This window comes from Podarcis erhardii (genome assembly GCF_964252035.2).
Source record: "Podarcis erhardii genome assembly, chromosome: 14".
In the NCBI taxonomy this organism is placed as follows: Eukaryota; Metazoa; Chordata; class Lepidosauria; order Squamata; family Lacertidae; genus Podarcis; species Podarcis erhardii.
The window spans coordinates 7,655,526-7,681,001 of NC_138503.1; the positions used below are offsets into that span (position 1 = coordinate 7,655,526).

The 25,476-nt window shown below is 46.1% G+C and overlaps 1 protein-coding gene across 3 annotated transcripts in view; it reads right to left on the minus strand.

The window, feature by feature from the left end:
* Nucleotides 1-25,476, minus strand: part of DUOX2 (dual oxidase 2) — a 54,223-nt gene that overhangs the window by 24,604 nt on the left and 4,143 nt on the right. Inside the window, exons 3-17 of one of the 3 annotated variants that reach the window (XM_081838678.1) lie at nucleotides 25,226-25,390; nucleotides 21,314-21,501; nucleotides 19,809-20,007; nucleotides 18,280-18,446; nucleotides 15,215-15,278; nucleotides 13,829-13,925; nucleotides 12,114-12,204; nucleotides 11,366-11,468; nucleotides 9,912-10,069; nucleotides 8,813-8,979; nucleotides 6,025-6,143; nucleotides 4,896-5,033; nucleotides 3,616-3,732; nucleotides 2,531-2,733; nucleotides 1,078-1,263 (exon numbers count right to left, since the gene is read on the minus strand). In XM_081838678.1, coding sequence (XP_081694804.1) covers nucleotides 1,078-1,263; nucleotides 2,531-2,733; nucleotides 3,616-3,732; nucleotides 4,896-5,033; nucleotides 6,025-6,143; nucleotides 8,813-8,979; nucleotides 9,912-10,069; nucleotides 11,366-11,468; nucleotides 12,114-12,204; nucleotides 13,829-13,925; nucleotides 15,215-15,278; nucleotides 18,280-18,446; nucleotides 19,809-20,007; nucleotides 21,314-21,501; nucleotides 25,226-25,390 — 2,162 coding nt within the window. Of the gene's footprint in view, nucleotides 1-1,077; nucleotides 1,264-2,530; nucleotides 2,734-3,615; nucleotides 3,733-4,895; nucleotides 5,034-6,024; nucleotides 6,144-8,812; nucleotides 8,980-9,911; nucleotides 10,070-11,365; nucleotides 11,469-12,113; nucleotides 12,205-13,828; nucleotides 13,926-15,214; nucleotides 15,279-18,279; nucleotides 18,447-19,808; nucleotides 20,008-21,313; nucleotides 21,502-23,773; nucleotides 24,351-25,225; nucleotides 25,391-25,476 lie in introns of those variants that run through there. The other 2 variants (XM_081838679.1, XM_081838680.1) reach the window with 2 other exon arrangements.

The window sequence follows — 25,476 nt, forward strand, 5'->3', positions numbered from 1 at the left end:
AAGAAATGCTGGTGGGGTTAGAATGCTGGGAATAGACAAAGGACAGCAGGTTCGAATCTCACTGGGGAGATCTTAGGCGTGCCACTATCTCCAACTCTCACTGAGCACCCAGGGTATATCTGTGAGGATAAAAATGGAGGATGTACTTAATTCTGAACTCCTTGGAGGAATTTTGGGATTAAAAAAAATGAATGTAATGAAATGAAAGAATCTACCATGCTCCTTCTTGCCATGCTCATCAGGCTCTGCATTTTTGAGGGGGGCTTAAAAAAAAAAGAATTACGCCAAATTTGCATAGGATTGTACCCAGTGCTAGCCCTACACAGAATGCACCCATTGAAGTGAGTGAACACGAGTTCTTCATTAATTTCAGTGAATCTACTCTGAGTAGGACTAGCACTGGATACCACCAACAGCGTCACTGACATGCACTCCTCTTGGTGGGATGAGCATTTTTCGAGGAGGAAGTCATGATGGGAACACATCCCCTGTGGGACTCTGAAAGTGGCTGTCCTATACTGAAATGTTTTTGTCAAATAAGTAGGCACATGCACGATCTATCCCTGAGAAGGGCTATTTAAGGAAAGAGTTGGAAACATTTGCCTGAGTAACACAGTGCAACATTGAGGCTCTTTTTCACGTACACATGGCAAATTACCTTGATTGTACACAATAACATCATCACTATGTATGTGCTGTCAGCTTATCTTGTTTGCCCTCAGAGACAGATGTTTACATTTGCAGCTATTTATATCTTAGTAGGGAAGAAGAGCCAAAAAACAAAGTTTGGATGTGGTTATTCAATGCATGGCTTTCTTTGAAACAAGTCCCATTGTGTTCAGAAGGCCTTGCTGCCAGGTTTGTGAACACTGTGGGTGGTGTTCAATGCTAGTCCTGCTCTGAGTAGACCTATTGCAGTTAATGGCTGTGGCTAACTTAGGTTCATTACTTTTAATGGGTTTACTCTGGATAGGATTTAGCTGAATACAACCCACAGCACCAGATTCAATTAACCTGGTACGCCAGCAGAAGTCAGTGTTCTTTTGTCTGTCCTGAGTTCTAGTGTTATGAGAGTACCTGGGCAAATATATGCCTGAAGAAAATATCTAGGATGTCCTTTCTCTGCTCCTTGGTAACGGCCTTCTTCAGCAGCTGATGTTCCTTCATGTCGGATATGTGGAGAGACAGTCCATTTCTTTCAAGGTAGACCTTCAGACGATTAAGAAACTCCTTTCGCTCTGCCTCTCCATCAAATTGCAACACCTATGAATAAATGAGATGGAGAAGTTCTGATTGTGGAAATTCCTTCTCAGGAATATCTCCCTTTTTGATCTTTCTACATAGCAACTAAAGACATTGGCTGGACAATGTTGCTTCAGCTGCTGTTAATTGATTTCTTTTAAACTGAGGCTTAATAAGGGATTTTGGCTGATAGGAAGTCAGGATTTCAACAGACATTACAGTGGTGCCCCACAAGACGAACGCCTCGCAAGACGGAAAACCCGCTAGACGAAAGGGTTTTCCATTTTGGAGGCGCTTTGCAAAACGAATTTCCCTATGGGCTTGCTTCGCAAGACGAAATGTCTTGCGAGTTCCTGCGGGTTTTTTCCCCTTTCCCCCCCTTTTCCTAAGCCCTAAGCCGCTTATCAGCTGATCCGCTAAAAGCCACTAAACCGCTAATAGCGCTAATCCGCTAAGATGTCAATGGGCTTGCTTCGCAAGACGAAGAAACCGCTATACGAAGAGCCTCACGGAACGGATTAATTTCGTCTTGCGAGGCACCACTGTACATTTAATGAGTGTTCAGTGTCTGTACACAAATATCCGAGCTGCACACTCAGTGCTGGATTGAAGCTGAAGCTTAAATATTTCAAGGGACCTGTAAATACATCTTTAAATTATATTTAAAGTTTAGCATAATTGTCTTTCTGTTTGCCAACAGTTTTCATATAGGCTAAGTAAGAAATCAGAAGGCATTTCTGTTTGAAAGCATTTCAGATGCAGATATGCTTACTGGAAGACAAATGTTTTAGTTTTTTAGTTGCATCCTCATCTATGTATCAGTATATAAAGGCAAATATAAATTTTTATCATTTCTATTCCATTTCTGTTAGAATGATGCATATTTTTGGTAATGCAATTGAACAGGGCCTCTTAAACTTGACACAGCTTAGAGCAGGTGCTGGGAATCTTTGAACCTCCAGATGCTGTGGAACTACAACTCCCATAATCCCTGGGGCCATTGGCATGCTTGTTGGGCCTGATGGAAGTGGCAATTCAGCACTATCAGGAGAGCCAAAAGGTTCCCCACACCTGGCTCAGGGTTTTAGCAATTCTTAATCTGGGCCTGTGCACACTCTTAAAGTTATTCACATACAATGTCCAAGGAGCATACAGTCTGTGTACACAACATCTGAGCTGTACGACACTTGTCGATGGGTACAGATAGCAGCATGTGAACAAGTCTAATGTTTTCAATATAGTTCATGAATGAGTAAACAGGCAGACAGACACCGTACAAGTTGCATACCAGGTCATATTCTTTGGGGATCTTCAACAGCAAGGTTTTGTTGCCCTTGTTGTTGGAAAGGACGGTCTCCACCTTTTGCTGGCTTTTCAGAAAGATGCTCCGAAGCACGGCCAACTTGCTGTCCAGAACTCTGATCCCCTTGTCTTCCTGCAGCTGAAGGTAGACTAGAGAGCTGTCTGTCTTGGGGTCTTGCCATTCAAATGCTGGGAGAAATGAAAAGATTTATTGATATCTCGCCTTGGGTGCAGGACCCAAGGAGGCAAGTGGGATAAATTAAAACAGATACAACCAAAAACGGACAATAATTTTAATAATAATTTTAGCACCAGAGCTTTCCTTCTTCTAGATGGGCCACCTTCCCAGGTTGGCAAGCTCCATCTGCCCCTCACCTCCCTCTGAGGCAGGTGCAGAAACCGCCTTCTTGACCGTTGGACCAATTATTGCATGGGTAGACAAACTAAGGCCCGGGGGCTGGATATGGCCCAATCGCCTTCTAAATCCGGACCGCGGACAGATAATCAGCGTGTTTTTACATGAGTAGAATGTGTCCTTTTATTTAAAATGCATCTCTTGGTTATTTGTGGGGCATAGGAATTCGTTCATCCCCCCCCCCAAAAAAATATAGCCCCCCTCCAAGGTCTGAGGGACAGTGGACTGACCCCCTGCTGAAAAAGTTTGCTGACCCCTGAATTATTGGTCTCATCCACTCAATCCGCCAGAGCCTGTCTTCGTATGCAGAGAAAGTTCCTAACTCACATTGGTGGAGATCCATCAGCTACCCTCACCTGGTTTAGCTAGCCAATCAAAGTCATTCCCAGCCTCTGTCACATGCTGACAGGAGCCACAGGTGAGAACTAAGTGCAGGGGACCAAAGGTGGGGGACCGCAGGTGGACAAACTACCCCAGAAGGAGCATGGCATGTCCTTCACCAGAAGTATCACCCCATATACCCCTAGCACGGATGTAGAGAGGAAGTAATAATATTGTTTGCTGAGCAAAGAACAAAAGATATTCAAGGAGACTTTCCCCACTACTCCTGCATCTGCAGGAGCATTTGGTTCCAGATCCTCTGGGAAATGCCTCACCATGGATAGAATCTGCAGATATTTCTGCTTGTACCGAAGGGCTTTGCTTCTTCTTCTGCAGCTTCTTGAACTCTCTCCTCCGAAAGGCAGCAACGATCCAGGCAACAAACAGACTCACTGCAGAGACACCAATGGGACAGGCTTGATGCGAAGCTAAGCCCTCGCTGCCAGGGTTGCTTGCCACTGGGGGTTGGCATTGTTGGGCACCTGCCACAGCCGACACCCTGCAGGGGACCCACTGACAACTCCTGAAGCAACCTTCTCCAACTTGGTGCCAGCCAGGTATTTTGGGCTGCAACTCTCATCAGCCGCAGACAGCAGGGAGGATGAGAGTTGCGGTCCAGTAACATCTGGAGACACATATTCCCCATTCCTGATCAAACCATACATTTTATGAAATAAACAAGCCATGGGGTTTTTAAAAAAGTGGTGGTTGGTCCCAGAGATAGGTGAATATGCCAATTTCAGTTTCTCACAGTTTTCTAGTCTTAAAATTGGTTCTCCACATTTGCAATTTAATTATATTTTTTAATAAAAAAGCTGTTGTGAAAATTGATCAGCATTTTAGTGTGAAATTCCCCAAATATACACATTTTGAGAGGCAGCTTTTCCTAATACCCTACATTTTTGCAAAGCAATTTTCCCCAATATAAGGAACTTCTATAGGTTATGTTCAGCAATATATGCATTTGTTATATGCATTTTTCATCCTAGCATGTTCATGTTTGCACATGTTACTTGGTTGGAAAAACCACAAAGCAAAATTTGGAGAAGTGTGAATTTCAGAGGATGACTGTCTCGGTTCAAATATTGTTTTGTAAATTGTGAATTTGTTAAATTTGCCTTTTAATGCCTAATGAACTGAATGAAAACCCCAATGGCTGTTTGCTCCAATTCAGCTTCAAAGAGTGGGTTTTCATGGGGAACGCTCCAGAGCAAGAGAGAGAGAGGGGGGAGCGCTTTAAAGTGGGGACTTGTGCTTGGAAGGAGCAACGCAATAGGTGTGGCATCAGTTTCAGCAAGAACACATGTCTCTCCTCAAAATAGTACAGGTTAACAGCTGCATCATCTGGAAGCTGCAGAACCGGCGGCAGTGTTTGGGGTCGCCCACTGATTAGATCAGCTTAGACTCAGTACCAATGACTCACGGAAGACTCATCATATAAACATGGTCATGCTTTGCAGAAACTTTTGATAGCAATGCTGCACCCCTAAGGACATGGCCCCAATCCAACCCCTCCTTGGGATGTAAAGTAAGCAAAACCTGGTCTGAAACAAACCCAGAGGGAAGCAACAGAGAGCAATGATGGTGATCACAAATCCAGGTACACTCCCTGCGAAGTAATCCAGTACGGTTAGCTTGACACAGACAGGCAGCCGTTCTGAAGTCACTTGCTGGGGCTGAGAACATGGGGCACCTGGGAAAACAGACAAAGTGGCCGGGGCATTAGACCAAACTGATCACTTGTGCCCTCAGCCACCCAAGAGTTCCTGAAGATTGCATCAATGCAGCAAGTATTTCCCTCCCCCGTAGTTGCAATTCGTACGCAGACCCACCCCACTCCACCAATGCTTTGATCTGATGTCAACTCCCATCCAGGCCAAGTGCCAACTTGCTCCAAGTTCTCTGGCCAAAAGGGATGGAGTTCGCTTTGGCAATGGCATTTTCACTGCTTCTCTATCTCTCTAGCAAACAGAAAGCATCTCAGGTGATCTGGGTTTACAGGTGTGGGTAAGCTGAGAGGATCATGTGTTCAAATTCTGGAAATTACTCCATCCTGCAACAATGGACTGAAGAGATTGTGGCACCTGACATCAAAATAAATAAAGTCGCTCTTGCAGCAAGAGGGAAGGAATGTCATAAAAATGCTCCCACTGAAAATATCACAAGGTGCAAAAAACAAAACAAAACAAAAAAACCCACCCTACCATGGTTTCCATCCAAAATCTCCTCCTGGAACATTATTCCTTTTTTCAAATGACATTTTGATATATTTCAATTGCTGCAAGCCTTTTGAATAGGAGCAGATCGTTTTCAATCTGGATCATATTCAATCATATTCAGTCTGGTTAAAAACTCTGGCTGTATTCAGACATAACCCTAACAACCATAGCTTAATGTAATTTTTAAAATAAATAAAAAACCCTTGAGCTTATATGCTCCCATCTCCCCTTCTCTAACACAGCTGCAGGGAACAGAATAGAAATATTCACTTTCCGTTTCAACACAGTTTGCTGGTTTGTTTCCAAACCATGACAAACTGTAGTTAGTTTTAATTCCAAATTAACTGAACAAGCAACACCAAACCATGGTTTCTGGTCCTGGTCTATTTGGAGAAGTGGACAAGGGTTATGGAACAGATCCTGTGGGGTTGCTCTACCAACTGGTCAACAGAACATAAAACCCACCATCATGCAAGAAAAACACTTCTGTCTGGATGTCTTTTGACTCTGCATCGGTGACAGCTTCCAGGATGTCGTGGAATGTGGTATTTTTAATTTCTTTAATCTCGTCAGAGGAGAATAACCTGAGAAAGGGAGTCAGCAAAAGGGTTAAGTGAAGCGCCAGCCTGTTGGCATCTGTGGGGTCTTGGGCAGAAGCCCACTTGATACATGATCCTTGACCCATTTTCCCCTTCCCTATCGCCCCAAGCTTCAGATCCAAATTCTGTGCCAAGAGATATGAATTATGCAATGTATGTACACTGTGTAAACTAAACAAGTTTGTGGGTGCTTAGAATTTTTGTGAAGCTCTGCAATATGCAGGGGGCATCACGATATTATGCAGGACGTGGAAGCCCTTGCCTGAACCAGTGGAGATCCTATTAAGGCATCTTATGGCTTTGGAGATTTCAGTCAGCACGGCTCTGCATTGTCAAGTGTGCCTTTATACCCATAAGGTCTAGAATCTTGGGCAGTAGAACCTTGGGCAGCTTTAGAGGGTTAAATGTTCAGGTGTCTGCACTTTATATCTAATATTCAAAATGTTGTGCTTGTACAGATTTGCAACATACGCACAATCTTGCCATGCCCCATTGAACTATTCCTTGTACCAGCACAGAAGTTGGAGAATTTATCATGCAATGTGCACCTCCTGGGTATATATGACTTTTAAGAAAATTAGCTTATCAATGTTGGTTTCTTTTTTAAAAAAAGATATTGCACAGGGACAGTGCAGTTATGAAGTCAGGAGAGTTCAATCTTTCCACAAGCTATTGCCTCACTTTCAAGAGAAATACATTTTCCCATCACTCAGCCTGCAATTTGCTGCTGCTGTGAAAATGTGATTCTTCCCACACAGCAATTAGCACTGAACTTCCAACACTCTCATATCCACAGCCCCAGTGCCTTTTCCCCCTTTCCTCTGCGCCCAGAAGATTTATCATTGTTGTAACAACAATGCCCATTCCTTTAGACCAGGGTTAGGGAACCTCAGCGCCGGAGGACCACTATTGGTCCTACAGCCCTGTCTGCCTCCACAGACCACACCCACTTCCAAAAGCCACACCCTCCAGGAGTGCCTTTGCCTGGCTGGTCTGTGTCTTTGAGCTGTGATAATGCCTCGCTGGCCTGGATACGTCAAAGTGTGTCTGTGGGCTCAGAAACCTCTGACCTCTGCATGGCAGATATAAAGCTCCACCCACTTTTGCATCTGGCCCCGCCCACCACTGGTACGCGGCCCCCAGAAGGCTGTCCATGAGGCAATGTGGCCCTCAGGCCGAACAAAGTTCCCCATCCCTGACTTAGACAGGCACAGCATCGGGCTTGGCATTTTCAAGCATTTCCAAAGGCTCATATCCTACAAAGAGGCCCACTGCCAATCCCTGGAGCCTCCTGGCCCTGCTTCTGCTGGAGGAGCAAGGAGGAGGAGGAACAGCAGCAGTAACCACAACACATTTTGTTTGCACTCTCATCCTGCAGGTGCAGGTTTGGCCCAGACAGAAGGGATGTGAATTTGGAGAATGAGGCAAGAATAGGAGGAAAAGGAGGAGAAGGAAGTGGCTGTACTCAAGCCCTTGCTGAAGGGCTCTCTCAAAACCTGAAAGCCAGGGATGGGGAACCTGTGGCACTCCTGGGGGAGCTGTATTTGAGACATTATAGAGCAGGGTGGGGAGAGAAACTGTGGTCCTCCAGATTACTGGACTACAACTCCCATCATCCCAGACTTTTGGTCTTGCTGGCAGGGGATGATGAGAGTTCAAGTCCAATGACACCTGGGGGTGGCGGCCACATCTTTCCAACCTCTGTCACAGAGTATGGATACACATGATATGGTTAAAGGTAAAGGTAAAGGTACCCCTGCCCATAAGGGCCAGTCTTGACAGACTCTAGGGTTGTGCACTAATCTCACTCTAGAGGCCGGGAGCCAGCGCTGTCCGCAGACACTTCCGTGTCACGTGGCCAGCGTGACGAAGCTGCTCCGGCGAACCGGCACCAGAGCAGCACACGGAACGCCGTTTACCTTCCCGCTAGAAAGCGGTACCTATTTATCTACTTGCACTTAATTGTGCTTTCGAACTGCTAGGTGGGCAGGATGATATGGTTAGGTAAAGGTAAAGGGACCCCTGACCATTAGGTCCAGTCGTGACCTACTTTCGGGTTGCGGCGCTCATCTCGCTTTATTGACCAAGGGAGCCGACGTTTGTCTGCAGACAGCTTCCGGGTCATGTGGCCAGCATGACTAAGCCGCTTCTGGCAAACCAGAGCAGCGCACGGAAACACCATTTACCTTCCCGCCAGAGCGGTATCTATTTATCTACTTGCACTTTGACGTGCTTTCGTACTGCTAGGTTGGCAGAAGCTGGGACCGGACAACGGGAGCACACCCCGTTGTGGGGATTCGAACCGCCGACCTTCTGATCTGCAAGTCCTAGGCTCTGTGGCTTAACCCACAGCACCATTCGCGTTGGTTAAAGCATATTAAAGCATATGGTTAAAGCATATTAAATGCACATGACTTCTCCTGGATAGCCCTGGGAAACTGTGGTTTGTTATAAAGGTGCTGCACATTGTAGCTCTGTGAGGAGGAAACTATAGCTCCCAGGCGGCCTGAATATGATGTAAAATTGTAGTGCAAATCTGTCTGGAGTTTCTGGTACTTGGTGGCAATGGCAAGAAATGTCCTCCCTCTTTCTGCAAGCTGGCCTTCATGCACCCCATGCTTATGAATGTTTTCAAAAAGTTGGTTTGCTGTTACCCATTCTTGGTGTTTTCAAACCAGAACCGGTCTCCATCCCGCAAGCGAAGAAACTGGTCCTGAATGATGCTGTGGAAGAGCTTTCTATCAGCTTCCAACAGGCCCCCAAGCAGCAGCTCCAGGTGGTCTGTGTCATTGCCGTACATCTCTGCAAGTTCTCTGCAAAGCTGGGAACAAGCCGTAAGGTTAGGTTGCTGCATCAAGACGAGCGGGAGGCTTTCCGGGCTGCTTGGATGGTTAGAGGGGGAGGCTGCATCGACACCACACATTTAAAGCACATGACTTCCCTCAAAGAATCCTGGGGACTTTATGAAGGCTAAACTACAGTCCCCAGGATCCTTTGGTGGAAGCAATGGTGTATATGTATGGCATATACACAGAAAGAGAGAGGCTGCTTTGAATCTGTCAACTAAAGCAGCTTCACTCTGATCATACAGTAAAAGAACAAAAGCCTTCAAAACTTTTTTCTCCAGAGCGGCAGCAGGAGAGAAAGTGCTCTGTGGCTTTTTTGAGCTTGCACATCTGCCACCTTCCTTAACTTTGGGCCCTCAGATGCTGGACTACAGCAGAGCTAATGGTCAGGAATAGGAACTGTAGTTCAACAACACCTGGGGACTGGAGACTAGGGAAGGCTGTCTTAAAGAGGGCAATGGGCAGGCCTGAAAGCTGTGGAGCAGTGATGTGACAAGAGGACCATGGAAGCCGACTTGTAGTAGGTCAGAGGATTTATATCTAGCAATGTCTGCTCTGACTAGCAACAGATCTCCAGGGACTCAAGGAGGCAACTTTCCTCTCATCTGATACATGTTTCTTCAAATATATCATGTCAAGGATTGAACCCGGGAGCCGATGTGTGCAAAAGAGGTGCTCGTCTTCTACCAAGCTGAAGGGCTCCTGCAATGTTTCAGCTACCTGGATTTTCTCAGGTAATGTCTGATTTTCTATGGGATGCACCACAGAAATGTAGGGTTGCTCTTATAGGCACTTGGGAAAATGGTCCATCTCCACGGATGGTCCTGCTTACAGGAGACAAAATGCACCCTGTTTCATGCCTGGCTTATCTATGCCCCCACCCCCTGCAAGACCTCTGACAGAGTACCGTTTCATTTGGGTGGATGTCCTGCCATTTGGTAGCAACGGAGTGGTTGAAGAACTCCCTGGCTCTATTATAGGTAGTTAATCCAAGGTCCCGCCCACGATGAATCCAGTTGGCTACGAAGTCCATGCGGGAATACTTCAGGGTCCCATACCAGTAATCTGGAGAACAAGTGCAACACAGGACCATCAGGGCACTGCAACACAGAAGAATCCCTGCAGAGAGCAGAATGGTGGCCTTGGCAAGGCACCTCTGAGCGCTCAGATGGGCATCTGTTCTAGAAGGAACCCGGAAGGACCTGGCTTGCTTCCACATTAGGACTCCTTAGTGTTAATGCTAAGGCATCCCTGTTCAGCTTTAAGCTGTAAGTAGAAATGTAAAGTGGTTCCACGGTTAATGTTGAGCTTCCTCTCCATTCTCAGCCAGAAATACTGATTCACATGGTACGGAAGGAGGATACAAGTCTGGTGTATGTATCATTGAACCTAAGTAGGGCCCTGATGGATCACAGAATCATAGAAACATAGAACTGAAGTTTCGGAAGGGACCCTGAGGATCACCATTTTTTATGCTCGCTACCCCAGTATATGCACTTTTAAGAACATTACTTGGCTGGAGAATGACATTGCAAAACTCATAGAAGAGCAAATTTTAGAAGATGGCTAAATGGCCATCCCTCTCATCAGCTGGGCAGCATGTCTGGCCAGGCTGGGCTTCCTCAGGGGTGCACTCGGCGAGCGCATACACTCTGCCACTGGGCATGCTGACATCAGTGCAAAAACGCCCCCGGTGCCCTGCCCCTTCATGGGGAATGTTGTGGGGGCTGGAGCACCCACAGCCCCACACACTTGGCGCCTATGTAAGGAGGGAGAAGTCAAAGCTCCATATGTTTCCAGAGAAGTTTGCATGTGGAAAATCCCTTCACTTTCACTGAGCTTCAGAGAGATTTGCAACACACTGAAATCTTTCACTGTTTTGCAAATCCCTCCCAGTTCAGCGCAATACCAAGTTCCCACCCTCTCCAGTTTCAGCCTAAGGATGTAGAGGGATTGATTACATCCATTGCTTGCATTTCAGTGCAACAAGGAAGCAGAGAGAGGCAAAACCTGGGCTGTAATTGTAATGGAGGAATGGACAGGAGTGCAAAGGGATGGTGATCTACACCAGTTTGGATTGTCCTGGTCTTCCATTCTTTATATTTTCTATTAAAAAAAAAAAGTTGGAATAAATGAGCCCTGGCAGCATCTGGACAGCACTAGGATGGCACCCCACATTTGCTGAGCCCACAAAGTTACTCTTCCTTGACTGATTCTGGGCAAAAGATTCATTGTTTTTTTATTGCCTTTCTCGGTTTGTAGACGGGATCAAATTGTTTTGCAATTAAATCAGAGAGAGAGAGAGAGGAGAGGAAGAAGGATTAAAAACTGGCAGGAATAAAGGAAGAAGGAAAAATCTACCTTGGAGATCTTCAACCACTATGTTGTCTTCCTTCTCAGCAATTTGAGAAGCCATCCCCAGCAGTAGATCAGAAACATCCTTATCCGTTTTGATATTGGGATTCTGAACAGGATAGATAAAAAGACTCAGCATATAGCATTAGCACACCACAAAGCTACACCCATTGCCAGTTCTGAGCTAGGATTAGCAGCATGGCAGGAAAGCCGCCAGTTCAGATCTTTAGATCAGTAGCCTGGCCCACAGCTAATAGAGACCAACACAACCTTACTGAAAACATTATTTGGGTCCAGAATTGCTACATGCCTTGCTGAGGTTACCTGCTTAACCCGTGATATAGGAAGCTGCCAGGCACCAAGGCAGACAATTGGTCCACCTAGTTCAGTATTGTCTGAACCAGAGATGAGGGAATTGTGGTCCTGCAAATGCTGTTGGACTCCCATCAACCCTAGCCAACATGGACAATTGTCAGGAATGATGGGAGTTGTAGTCTATTAACCGCAGGAGGGCCACAGGTTCTCCATCCCTGGTCATTACCGACTGGCAGTGACACTCCAAGGTTTTAGACAGGAGTCTCACCTCAACTTGGAGGTGCCAGGAATTAAATCCGGAACTTTCTGCATGCAGAGCATGTGTTCTACCAGTGACCAATGGCATATCAGTACCAACAACAGAAACCAATTTACACCGTTTAAGTGGTGTAACATGTGCCTTTGGTTAGAAATTTATTCTTAGTTGCAAGCCCCCTACCTCTCTGCTCCAATAACTGTTGCACAACCGGAGTACCGGGGAGCGGGTGCCATCTCTGTTAATCACTTCTCGGAAGTGACAACTTGAGTTCCTGAAAGAAAAGCAAAAGAAGTGAAATGATGCTCTAAACAGGAAAGGAATGATATCCAAAGCCATGAGCATAAGAGCCCCTCCAGGTGTATTCTGCAACATGTTATTGACACAGCTATAGTGCATCAGTGCAAACCGTATTGAAAGTAGTGTCACATGCAACTCCCCCAATAGCACGATGAGCTCAAAACATTGTGAATGCACAACAAAAGATGTTTGGAGGGGCCCTAGGGAAGTCAGAAGGGGAAGAGGGAAAACCAAACAGGGCTCCATTGAACAGAGTGAGGAAGTGAACACAGCAGCCTTATCACGCCAACATCTAAAGTGAGCCCCTCTGCAAGACCATTAAGTGGAGTCTAAGATTACCTTACTGCACCAACAAAATTGCTTCTTAAGAGCTAAAAGGGTTTCGTGTGTAAGTATTGCTTATAATGACCCTGTGAGGCAGGACAGCAAATCCTCTCCTTATTACCATGGTATGAGTAGGTCAAGAGACAACGGTAGTGAGAGGTTTGAACCAAGGCTGTCCAGGGTCACTCATGCTCCTTTCAAAGAGCGTTCAGCAACTACAGTCTCTTCAGAACATAGCAAGGCAGATTGCCATCCAGTAAATACTACTTGGGGACATGGGTGGCGCTGTGGGTTAAACCACAGAGCCTAGGACTTGCCGATCAGAAGGTCGGCGGTTCGAATCCCCACAACGGGGTAAGCTCCCATTGCTTGGTCCCTGCACCTGCCAACCTAGCAGTTCGAAATCACGTCAAAGTGCAAGTAGATAAATAGCTACCGCTCCAGCGGGAAGGTAAATGGTGTTTCCGTGCGCTGCTCTGGTTCGCCAGAAGCGGCTTAGTCATGCTGGCCAATAAAGCGAGATGAGCGCCGCAACCCCAGAGTTGGTCACAACTGGACCTGATGGTCAGGGGTCCCTTTACCTTTACCTAAATACTACTTGGAGCACATAACTCTGGCATCATTCCATCTGCATTGACTACCCATTTGTTTATAGAATTCAGGGCTTTTTTCAGTGACAGTTGTTTCTTATTTCCCCCCCTGCCCATGCCAATACTTTTGCTGGCACCCATGACATTTTATAAATATATGAGCTCTGGTACCTCATTTTTGGTATTAAAAAGCACAGTACTATTATTTTTATTTATTTATTTACCTTTGAAGGCCCCACATGACCTGGTAGCAGAATATCTCAAGGACCTCCACCTCTCATGCAAACCTATACATGCACTGACATCAATATCAGGCAGCTTACAATGTCCCTCCACTGTCAGAGATAAGGCAGGTGGTTAGGACATGAGAGGGCCTTGCAGATATAAAGCTGCCTTATACCGAGTCTATCTGGATCAGAGCTGTCTGCTATGATTGGCAGTGGTTCTCCAGAGTCTACTCAAATTGGTGGTGACCCTACAGAATCTCTCCCATCACCTGCTGCTAGATCCTTTGAGATGGAGGTGGTCAGGAACTGAATTTAGGACCTTGTGCATGTGAAATGTGTCTTCCAGCAAGGCTACCATTCTCCAATTGACATGCATGGTCCATGCCTCAGAGGTCTGCTCATCCAACTGATGTATCAGCCAATCCATAAGAAGGCTAGAAGTAAGGCAGATTCCTACCTCATGTACACACCAGGAGGAACCATGGTGCCCAGAAAGAGCGCTGTAGTCACTACAAATTCAGGCGAGATCCTAGCATCCACATGTTGCTTGTAACCTGAAACAGAGATGACGGCTTTGAATAACAATACTCAATGAAGGGCAGGGATGGCAACTACAGCAGGATGAGGCCCCATTGCTGCATGGATGATCAGTCAAGTGCAGACACACTTTTTGGACAGAGTGTCCATGTTTGGTTAATGAAATCTATAGTTTATAGTGCAAAGGTATGCAGAATCCCCAAATACAATTCAGGCCCCGCCTGCACTATAGATTTAAGACACTGTTCTACCACTTTAAATACTCATGACTTCCCCTCTAAGAACTGTAGCTCTGTGAGGTGGTCTTCTAACCATTCTCAGAAGTAAAGCCCCACTAAGTTCAGTGAGATGCACTCCCAAGTCCTAGGTTAGAATGCATAGGATTGTAGCTTCAGATTCTCTCGCTAATTACAAAGATATTATTTGTCACTGGATTATTGTGGCCTAAACCACTGAGCCTCTTGGGCTTGCCGATCAGCAGTTCAAATCCCTGTGACAGGGTGAGCTCCTGTTGCTCTGTCCCAGCTCCCGCCAACCTAGCAGTTCAAAAGCACACTAGTGCAAGTAGATAAATAGGTACCGCTGTAGCGGGAAGATAAGTGGCATTTCCATGTGCTCTGGTTTCTGTCACAGTGTTTCATTGCGCCAGAAGCAGTTTAGTCATGCTGGCCACATGACTGGAAAGCTGTCTGTGGACAAATGGCGTATCCCTCAGCCTGAAAACAAGATGAGCGCCGCAACCCTATAGTAGCCTTTGACTGGACTTAAGCATTAAGGGGTCCTTTACCTTTTTACCTATTTTGTACATGCAAGCGAGCCCTTCTTATACCTTATATTATTCCTCATATTACAATTCCTTTCCACAATATTTATTCATTATTCTACATACCCTATTATTCTAAACTGCACCCCACACAAAAGGGGCTGTATTATTAATTTTAAAATGGAAATGTGTAACGTGAAAAATAAAGAGAAGGTGTTTATTAACATGCTTGCTTATTGATTGATTAATTGATTGATTGATTGGATTTGGTTTGGCTTGTTAGCTCCTTGCTACCAAGGTCTCCAAGGGGAAAGTGGTGGTTCAAAACAACAGCCAAAGTTTGAGTAAAGGTGAAAACTGAGAGGAAAATTGTGGTTTTAAATATTGGGAGAGGCTCGGGTAAACCTCTAGTGCATTTATATTTATTTAAATGCATATGCATGCCCCAAACCCCACACACTAACAGCAGAACAAAATCAGCTCAGTCCACTGGCCCCCATTGAACAGCACCCACTTGCACACGCCATGATTCCTTCTCCTCACCTGTGTAAGGTTCAGCGGGGCCATTCCCAACGAAGGCTGGCAGCCATTCGTAGAGCACAATATTCTAGGGAAAAAGGAGGAAGAGGCAGCTGTGACACACAGGACGTTGCTCCACACCCAGTCAGACTACCTGCTGCAGTAGCTGGTGCCCATTGGGAGAGGTAGGGCAGAAGACAGGAAGACCAACAGCAGGTGGAGCCAGAGCCAATGGCAGGAAGAGCCACCCCCTGATTGGTTGTAAATAGAAGGGCACTCAGATGGGGACTGGGTGAGATCGATGGGACAGTACCCCATTTGCCCTAATGGACCACAATCCACTGACTAGTTACTGTATTTTCCCGTGTATAAGACGATGCTTTTTGCTTTAAAAAAATAAGCAAAAACTGGGTGTCGTCTTATACATGGATAGTGAATGCAGAGGGGGGACGTGCGATTAATGGCAACAGCAAGCAGGAGATGGGCAGTGGCAATTGGGCGGGTGATTGGTGGCTGCGCCAAGGCCTGCTGGTGATTGGCTGTGGCTGCGGCAATGGGGCAGGCGATTGGCGGCTGCGGCAAGTGGGCGGGTGGGCTGTTTGTGGCGGCGAGCGGGCAGATAATTGGTGGCTGCAATGTGGTGTGCGATCGGCAGTGGCTGTGGCAAGTGATTGGCAGTGGAGGGAAGGTGGGTGAGTGCTTGGCGGAAGTGACCTCCCCCACTCCCCAAAAAAGCTAAACAACTTAATTTCTTAATTTGGGGTTAAAAAAAATAGGGGGTTGTCTTATACATGGGGGCGTCTTATACACGGAAAAATACAGTATCTACCCAGCCCTGGTCTGTTCAAGCCTTATTTATTTAGATCACTTGATGCTAAAATAGGCTTCCAATAGCAGGCAGAGATCTTCCTGGTATCTGGGACCTAGATCTTTGGGAAGGGTCAGGCTTTGCATGCAGAAGGTATCGGGTTCAATTCCAGGCACCTCCAGGTAGGGTTCAGGGAGACAGTCAGTGTGAACAAAACTGAGCTAGCTGTACCAAAAGTCTGGCATCATTCTTTCTTTAGAAAAAACAGGAGAGAAAAGAGGAGGGAGAAAGGTTGTTTTCTGCTGCTCCAGAGAAGCGGACACGGAGCAATGGTTCCAAACTACAAGAAAGAAGATTCCACCTAAACATTAGGAAGAACTTCCTGACAGTAAGAGCTGTTCGACAGTGGAATTTGCTGCCAAGGAGTGTGGTGGAGTCTCCTTCTTTGGAGGTCTTTAAGCAGAGGCTTGACAACCATATGTCAGGAGTGCTCTGATGGTGTTTCCTGCTTGGCAGGGGGTTGGACTCGATGGCCCTTGTGGTCTCTTCCAACTCTATGATTCTATGGTTCTATTCTAGGAGCTTGGAGATGTCATGGACTAAAAAGACCTTCCGCATGAAAATCATATGAGCTACCACTGAGGTGTGGACTCTTCCATAAAGCTTAATAGGCAGAGGTGTTGAGTGAGGAGAGTGTATGGGATCTCAGCTCTAAGAGTTTTGTTTCTCCCCCCACCCACCCACCCAAACCTGGAGTCATTTCTTCATCTGTCAGAGCATCAAAGTAATGGAGAGGCCCTCTTTGCTCTGGCCAAATGAATGAGGTGATAACAAGGCTTTCAAGTTTTGCTATTGCTTGTGACATATGAGCATGAATTATGTCAGAGACTTCCAATTCTATGACTAGCAGCTGGTCGTTCATATATTATAAAATGGACCAGCACAACTGCCTGCGTTTTTGTATTTTCTTTAGGGGTTGGGAGGCTGCCATGATAAGCTCTTATATTATACCATTTCCCACAACATCTCTCAACTTAGGAAGCTGCCATACACCAAGTTTTTCTAGTTCTCTGCTGAGCCCAGTTTTGTCTACCGTAATTGGCTTCTCTCTCTAGGGCAGGGTTGGAAAAGCTCAGGACCAAGGACAAAATGCAACCCTCCAGGCCTCTACATGGCCCTTGGGACTCTCCCCAGGCCACACCCACCTCACAAGCCACACCCTCTTACCCACAGACCATACCCCTCACTGCCCTTGCTTCACACCCTACTTGAGTGTTTTTGCCTGGCTGGAATGTGTCTTTAAACTCTGAGAATGCCTTTCCTTGTCTGGCTCAAGGTGTGTAGAAATTTGCTTACAGGTAAAATCTGCATGCATTGATCTACCTGCTTTTGGCTCTAGCCTTTACCCACAAATGCCATGTAGCCCCTGAAAGAAATGCAGCCCCCAGGCTGAAAAAAAGATTATCCACCTCTTCTCTAGGGTCTTAGGAAGAGAAAGTATTGTCCATCACCTGGAACCCGATCGTGTTATCTGGAGATGCCAGGAATCAAACCTGGGATCTCCATCATGTCAAACATGTGGCTTAGGGCCCTCATATTTACGGGACCGCCTCTCCTGGTATGCCCTGCAGAGGACCTTAAGGTCCATGAATAACCATAGTTTAGAGGTCCCGGGCCCGAAGGAAGTCAGGCTATCCTCCACCAGGGCCAGGGCCTTTTCAGTGATGGCTCCGACCTGGTGGAATGCTCTGTCCCATGAGACCAGGGCCCTTCAGGATTTAACCTCCTTCCGTCGGGCCTGTAAGACAGAGCTATTCTGCCTGTCCTTCAATTTGAATTCAGTCTGATCTTTTATTTCCCTTCCCCCTCCCCTTTTATGAAGATCACCCGCTCTGAGACCCCACAGCTAATTCTCCCCTGGCCTCCTTGCTGGCCCAAGTAGGGCCAATTCAGCCAGCTAGCCCTGGGGAGTATCTAATTGATTTTTTATTTTTGAATTTTATTGTTATTCATGTTTTTATACTGTATTTTATGCTGCTTTTACAATATTAAATTTGTTGTTAGCCACCCTGAGCCCGGTTTTTGAACCGGGAAGGGCAGAGTATAAATAAAAATTTATTATTATTATTAAACACATGCTCTGCCACTGAGCTATGGTCCCTTGCTTAGAGACAACGAGGACACAAAACACAGTCTAGGGGTTTATGTGCCCAGAGAGGTTTGCTGGATGCCTCCCTCCGCTCCCCGGCCACACACAGTCTTTCTTCCATGCCTCGCTCACCTGGTAAGTGGCAATAACCCGCTTGCGCACGTGCTGAAACACATCTTCATCAGACCAATCAGGGTGCTGTTGGGCAAGCTTTGCTGCCAGGACGTTGTGGTAGCGGAACCAGACGATGCCCATTGCTTGCAGGAACAGGTCTGCATTACCTTTGGCATTTCCAAAGTCTAGAAGAAGGGGTTGGGTGGGGGGGCAGAGAGAGAAAAGAGCCAATTCTAAACTTCCAGGTTCCAAGAGCAGGTACAGATTTGCTGGTATGACCTCATGAGAGGAGTGTACCATCTCATAGTATATATAGGAATGATGTCAAACAAACATCAGACACGGACATTTTATGGCCCAGCCTCCTTTCAAATGGTTCAAATATCATTTGTTGTCACAGACATATATTTCAAATGGGGAAAGGGGAGGACTTGGAGAATGGAAGAACAAACTCCTCTCTTGCCACTAGTATGCTATTAATTGCCCGTTCTCAAACTGGTTCCTAAAAAACAAGTAAATGTGCTATCAGACATCACTTATATACATTTGCCTTTGCAGATGATGTGCCGTTTTGACCTTCAGAATTTGCCATGCTGGCGCTTTCAAACTAGTGATTCGCCAATGCCCATTTAAAAGATACAGGACCCTAAGAGCTGTGCAACATTTTCTACCTGTCTGTGCACTGGGGCTCTTTGCTATTGACATTCTGGAACCCTTATAGGGAGGTTTTTAATGTTTAATGTATTATTGTGTTTTTATATGTGTTGGAAGCCGCCCAGAGTGGCTGGGGCAAACCAGTCAGATGGGCAGGGTACAAATAATAATATAATAAGTGCTATTGTTCTAGAAAAAGAGGTGCCAGAACTCACCATGAACGCCTCCCTTGTTCTCTTATAATGGCAATGGCTCTCACCTGAGAGGTGCCAGAACTTTCTTTTATCCTGTGGCTGAGGGCCTGAAGAGATTAACTCGCTCCCCTCCCTATTTCTGTTTTCTCACAGGCTCTCAACTTCAGACTGTATCCAAAATTACACATTAGAGCAAACGGGGCTCTGGACCACCAACCTCCATCTGCTCTCATTGCCTGTCAGCTCAATCTCAGGGCTTATCCACAATGACTTTTCTATGCCTGCTCCGGGCATAGCCTGTGCTTTAAAGCTCCATGTTTGAGTGTCCTTTTATTGCCCTGGAGCTTTCCCTGCAAAACCCCACGCTTTTAGAGTTGAATCCGAGCAAACAAGAATCTGTGGAAACCACGAACTGCCGTCTGTTGCGTTTCAGCTTCAAAGAGTTGGTTTTTTGCAGGGAAAGCTCCAGTGTGAAAAGGAGAGAGCTTTAAAGTGCCAACCTGTGCCTGGAAATAGTGGGACAAAAGTATGGATCGGTGCTCCGTGTTGCCCCTTGTAGAACTCAGCAGGGAAGAGGAAAACAAAGCTAGAATCAGTTGGCACTGCAGGCCATCGCCTCTGGTGCCCCCTACTGTTGTCCTCCTGGCCTTCCACCCTATCAGTCCCAAAGGGGCACCAGCCGCCACCAACCTTCCTTACCATAGAGGCCCTGTGGTCCACTTTGTCCTGTGGACGGATCCAGAGCCTTCCACATTAAGCTGTTTGCCTTTGTCTGCCTTGGGAAACCATCTTCTCCGGAGAGTAACTTCCCTCGTGAGAAACTTCTCAGAGAATCACTCCAGGAATGGGATGAGCCATAGACGGCACTCCCATCGAGCCATCCTGTCACCCCATTTAGCTGGTGAAAGAAAGGGGGGAAGCAGGTGGGTTGGTTCCTTCTAAATCTTTGGCCAGGGGGCCATCAAGCATTCTGTACTGCAGAGGCAATGAAGAAAGCAGCTTTGTGAAGGGTGGTGAATGGACAGAAGATTTAGCTTATCATACCCTTACCAGAATGACTGTACTATAGATATACTGCCAGGTTATTCCATAGGCAATGAGTCAATGGAGTCAAAAGGGGATGAAAGAACATCAAATGCAACCTATGTTTTTTTGATGGACTGCTTAATAAAATTTTAAATAAAGTAATTTAAGGAAATGGGGGAAAGGTCACAGCTCAGTGGTGGACATCAGCTTTGCATTCAGAAGATCCCTGGCTCCATTCTTATGTTCAGTATTCCACATTTCCATATCAATTTGCGTTGGTCCTTGTGAACACACACCAGCAATTTAGAGTGAATTTCTCCTAATATAAGCGTTTTCATGCAATTTTGCCTGACATACACATTTTTGGAGAGCAATTTACCCTGATATAATGCATTTATGCATGGTGTTATCACTAGTCTATGCATTTTTATTCACACTTTACCCCCCCCCCCATGTGTCCCTTTGCTTTCCTTTGAACTACATCAGTGAGGCCAAGAGGGGGTGGGGTTGCGTCTGGGCAGCGCACAATGTCCATACACACTGCGCTCAGGCTTGTGCCCCAGGGAGGTGCTGCTAACACAGCAGTTTGACTTCAATCGCCAGAGGTGCACTTCATTGTCTCTCAAGACAGATGGTTGCCAGCCAACCACTGCCCCCATACAGGCATTTCTGAACACATTATTTAGCTGGGGAGCTGCAAAATTCGGATGAGGGCAAATTTTGAAGGCTGGCTAGAATTTCGGTTCTCACGTAGTTTAGGAAAGGCAGGCAGGTTCACCTTTAAACGTGGACTAAATTTAATTTCTTCCCCATCCTTCCTCACTAGCACTGCTGATAGCCTTTCAAACAGAGGACTGCTCTCTGCAAAGATGGACATCTTAAACCCATCCCCTAATTTGCCCATTCTGTTTATTCATTTTAGTACATTTTCCTTTTCAAAGGCATACTGTTTTATTTTTAAAACATCCCGGGCAGAAAACTGAGCAAACCATTGCAGAGTATTCCTTTCTGCATCTAGACACCACCCTTAGCGACTGAATCTGACTGCTCTCCCAGCAATGCTGCCACTGCATGAATCCTCTGATACACGCCCTGTATTTGCCCTTTTCCCCTGCGAAATGTACTGTGCAAACACGTGCAAAGGGATAAACACTGATTTGCAGCCAGCTGGATTTTACCTGCTCCCGGGGCCTGTTGGGGCTTTGTCCTGTACCTGGAGCCCACTGCATTCGCTGGAATGGCAGGACAACATCACCCGAGCCAGCAGGGTCAAACACAGGATCTCCTTCAGGGATCTGTATGTTTAGGAACTCGGCAGGGCAACCGGGCTTGTCGGCTTCCAGAATCTCCGAGAGCACATGGAAACCTGGCAGACACCAAAAGGGACAGAACTAGCAGAGGGTGGATGAAACACGACATCTAGTGAACCATGACACCTACGAAATTCAGTTCCGTGAACTCACAGGGCCTGAAACCACACTCCACGAAAAACCTGCTGTGACATCTCTTAAGAGTGTTGCATTTAGAGAAGCTACAACATTTGCCAGTTTCAACACTTGCTGACCTGATCTGCACCTCTCAGACTAAGTTGCTGTTCCCCAAATGTGCCAATGAAGTTCTCCCCTACTAACCTCAAAAAAGTATCAAAATATATTTTAGAATGCATATTTGGATAGAAAGCATGTTCCTGAAAGACCTACATTGGTTCCCAGTAAGTTTCCGAGCACAATTCAAAGTGTTGGTACTGACCTTTAAAGCCCTACAATGGCCTTGGCCCAGTATACCTGAAGAAGCATCTCCACCCCCATCGTACTGCCAGGACACTGAGGTCCAGCGCCAAGGGCCTTCTGGCAGTTCCCTCCCTGCAAGAAGTGAGGTTAAAGGGAACCAGGCAGAGGGCCTTCTTGGTAGTGGCACCCGCCTTGTGGAACTCCCTCCCATCAGATGTCAAGGAAATAAACAACTATCACCTGGAGTCAACCCTGTATCGGGATATTTTTAATGTCTAATGTTTTACAATTTTTTATGTGCTGTAAACCGCCCAGAGTGGCTGGGGAAATCCAGCCAGATGGGTGGGGTGTAAATAATAATAAAACCACCACCATCATCATCATCTTGTCCTTCTTGCCTCAGGCAGCAAAAAGTCTTGAGCCGGCCCTGCTCACAGAGTGTAATCTAGCCACATGCCATCATATCTCATTGCCTCCTGAGGAATCTCTTCTCCTCAATGATTCCATAGACTATCCAATAAGTAACAAGGGATGCTATTCTGTGGATCAATTTCAGTGAGGTTGAATAATGTGTGCATAAACTTTTTGAGTCTCTTTTAAGCCCAGTTTTTAAGGCTTGGCAATTTCCCCCAAATGGGAGAAGACAGAAAGTATTACAAACCCTGGAAAGAGCTCTCAGCCAGTGGCACTTATGAAGGAAATAACTGGCAGAAGCAGCAACAACGACTACTACCACTACAATAATAACAATAATATAACAAATTTGACAAAGGAAAATGGAAGAAAGTAAAAAAACAACAACAACCACCTAAGGATGTTTCATATCAATATAACCTATCCAACTGTCCAAACAGGAATCCACACAAAAGAGATGCTTATAAGAAATGTGTTCAAATGTGGTAAGAACATGTGAAATTATTATTAATTACGACTAATGTTATTATTACAAACTACCGTATTTTTTGCACCATAACACTCACTTTTTTCCTCCTAAAAAGTAAGGGGAAATGTCTGTGCGTGTTATGGAGGGAATGCCTATGGGTGGCATGCCTACGGATTTTCCTCCTCTAAAAACTACGTGCGTGTTATGGTCGAGTGCATGTTATAGAGCGAAAAATACGGGTAGGTTTCTTATCCACCTTTCACAATAAGTGAAGTGACAGCAATTTAAAAATACAGTATTAAAATTGGTTTAAAACAAATTAGTCAAAAGAACAGGGTGGGTCCTTTAATATATATGTCAGAAACGTCAAAAGTCCAGATAAATAGGTGTTTCTCTTCAGCGCATGACAGGAACTACATAAAGGTAACAACCCCCCTCTGAGGAGATGGAATTCTACTACTTAGGGGTTTGCTGGAAAGAATGCTTTCTCCTGGGTTCCCACCCCCCCTGAACCGCTAAGGGGCTCAGAAGTGCCAAAGAACCCATTTCCTCTTCGTCCTACTCTCTCATCATGGCTTCTGAGAAATCCACAGTCTTGTTTGAACATATTCCAAGGGATTAAGCTCCAAGCATTACTCAGCCTTCAGCAGAAATGCCTAGCAACATCCAGGCTCCCAAACATGCCCGGATCACACTGGCAAAAGCTAACCCAGGGGGAAGTAGGTTTAAGTGACCAAATAATTCTGAGGTTTGGAGCAGAAATCCACAAGGAGGGGCAAACATGACCATTGCTAAAATAAGACATAAAACCAGTCATGCAAGAGCCTAGTAATCCTCTTGGTAATCCTATGATCTAAGGGTTTGAGCCAGAGGAAGAGAAAAGGGGGGAAACTGTGGTTTGAATTACAGTCTCCGTGTTGCTGTCACAAGGTCTGGAAACCTTGGCAAATCCCTCACTCCCAATACTATAATTCTGTGACCAGAACCTCCCCAAATCCCGTAATTGAAAGAATTAGGCACATTACTCCATTAGTTACAGGCATTGATTTGAGGCCTGATTTGTGGTAGAAAGTGGGCCTTGACTATACAAGTGCCTTGTTTCTCCAAAATGTCAGTGCTGTTAAAAGCAGAGCAGGCCAGCCTTTCCCAACTAGATGCCTTCCAGGTGCCTTGAACTACGTCTCCCATCAGCTCCAGCCACTATGCTGCATGGGGCTGATGGGAGTTATAGTCCAAAACATCTGGAGGGCATCAGGTTGGTAAATGTCTGGAGCAGACACTGCCAGAGTGGAGGCGAAGGAATTTGGGGGCAGTTGTGAAATCAGGAATCCATTTCGTTTTTCCATGATTGAAAGGTGCTCTATGTTGGAGAGGAGCCAAACCAGATAAATCAGTCCTGTTCCCTGTAATGATGCCAATTCCTTCGTAAGACTTTTGCTGGAGATTTGCTGAAGGGGCCAAAACGTTTATTTACTGCATCTTATACCATCCTGGCAGTTTGAGCTTTATGATTGCTGTTTAGAATGTTTAGAAACACAGCACAAAAGGAGGAGGAAGAAAGAAGACATGCACAAACTCAGGAACCTGCTCTTGGAAGCCTCTACATCAATGGTCATGCAAGCAGCAAAACTGGGTGGGGTTAGGGTTAGGGTTGCAGGTTCGATCCCCGTATGGGACAGTTGTGTATTCCTGCATTATATAATAATAATTTACTATTTATACCCCGCCCATCTAGTTGCGTTTCCCCAGCCACTCTGGGCTCCTCCCAATCGAATATTAAAAACACAATACAGCATTAAACGTTAAAAACTTCCCTATACAGGGCTGCCTTCACATGTCTTTTAAAAGTAGGATACAGTGGTACCTCGGGTTAAGTACTTAATTCGTTCCGGAGGTCCGCACTTAATCTGAAACAGTTCTTAACCTGAAGCACCACTTTAGCTAATTGGGCCTTCTGCTGCTGCCACGCTGCCAGAGCACGATTTCTGTTCTCATCCTGAAGCAAAGTTCTTAACCTAAAGCACTATTTCTAGGTTAGCGGAGTCTGTAACCTGAAGCGTATGTAATCTGAAGCGTATGTAACCCGAGGTAACACTGTAGTTGCTTATTTCCTTGACATCTGCTGGGAGGGCGTTTCACAGGGTGGGTGCCACTACCGAGAAGGCCCTCTGCCTGGTTCCCTGTAACCTCACTTCTTGCAGGGAGGGAACCACCAGAAGGCCCTCAGAGCTGGACCTCTGAACAATGGTGGTGGAGACGCTCCTTCAGGTATACAGGAACGAGGCCATTGTAGGAAGAGTTGTACTCGATTGGAAGAGTCCCTTCCAACTATACAATTCTAGGATTCTACGATATCAGGGAGGAGCCAAAGGGTCATTGGACAAATGGAGGGAGCCTTGCTGCTTCACCCCTGCCTCAGACGCAGCCCGGTGGCATGGATGCTGATAGAGGCCATCACTCAAGAGTTCTCAGCTTACCAAAGAAGACGCCCAGCACAGTTCTGTTCTTCTGAGAGGGTGATCCAGAGTCCCCTCGTGCCACCACATGGCTGAGTCTCCGTGCACTGGGGACATTTGGTTCCTGGGGGGCCTGGTACACGCCGTCTGCATAGCTGGCAGGAAGGAGCCGCGACAACCACGATCCTAGTGGTGAGAAATCAGCATGTCAGCTTGAGGTAGCCAGCCATGGGCAAGACTTAATTTTTGCAAATTTCTTCAGTGAACGGGTC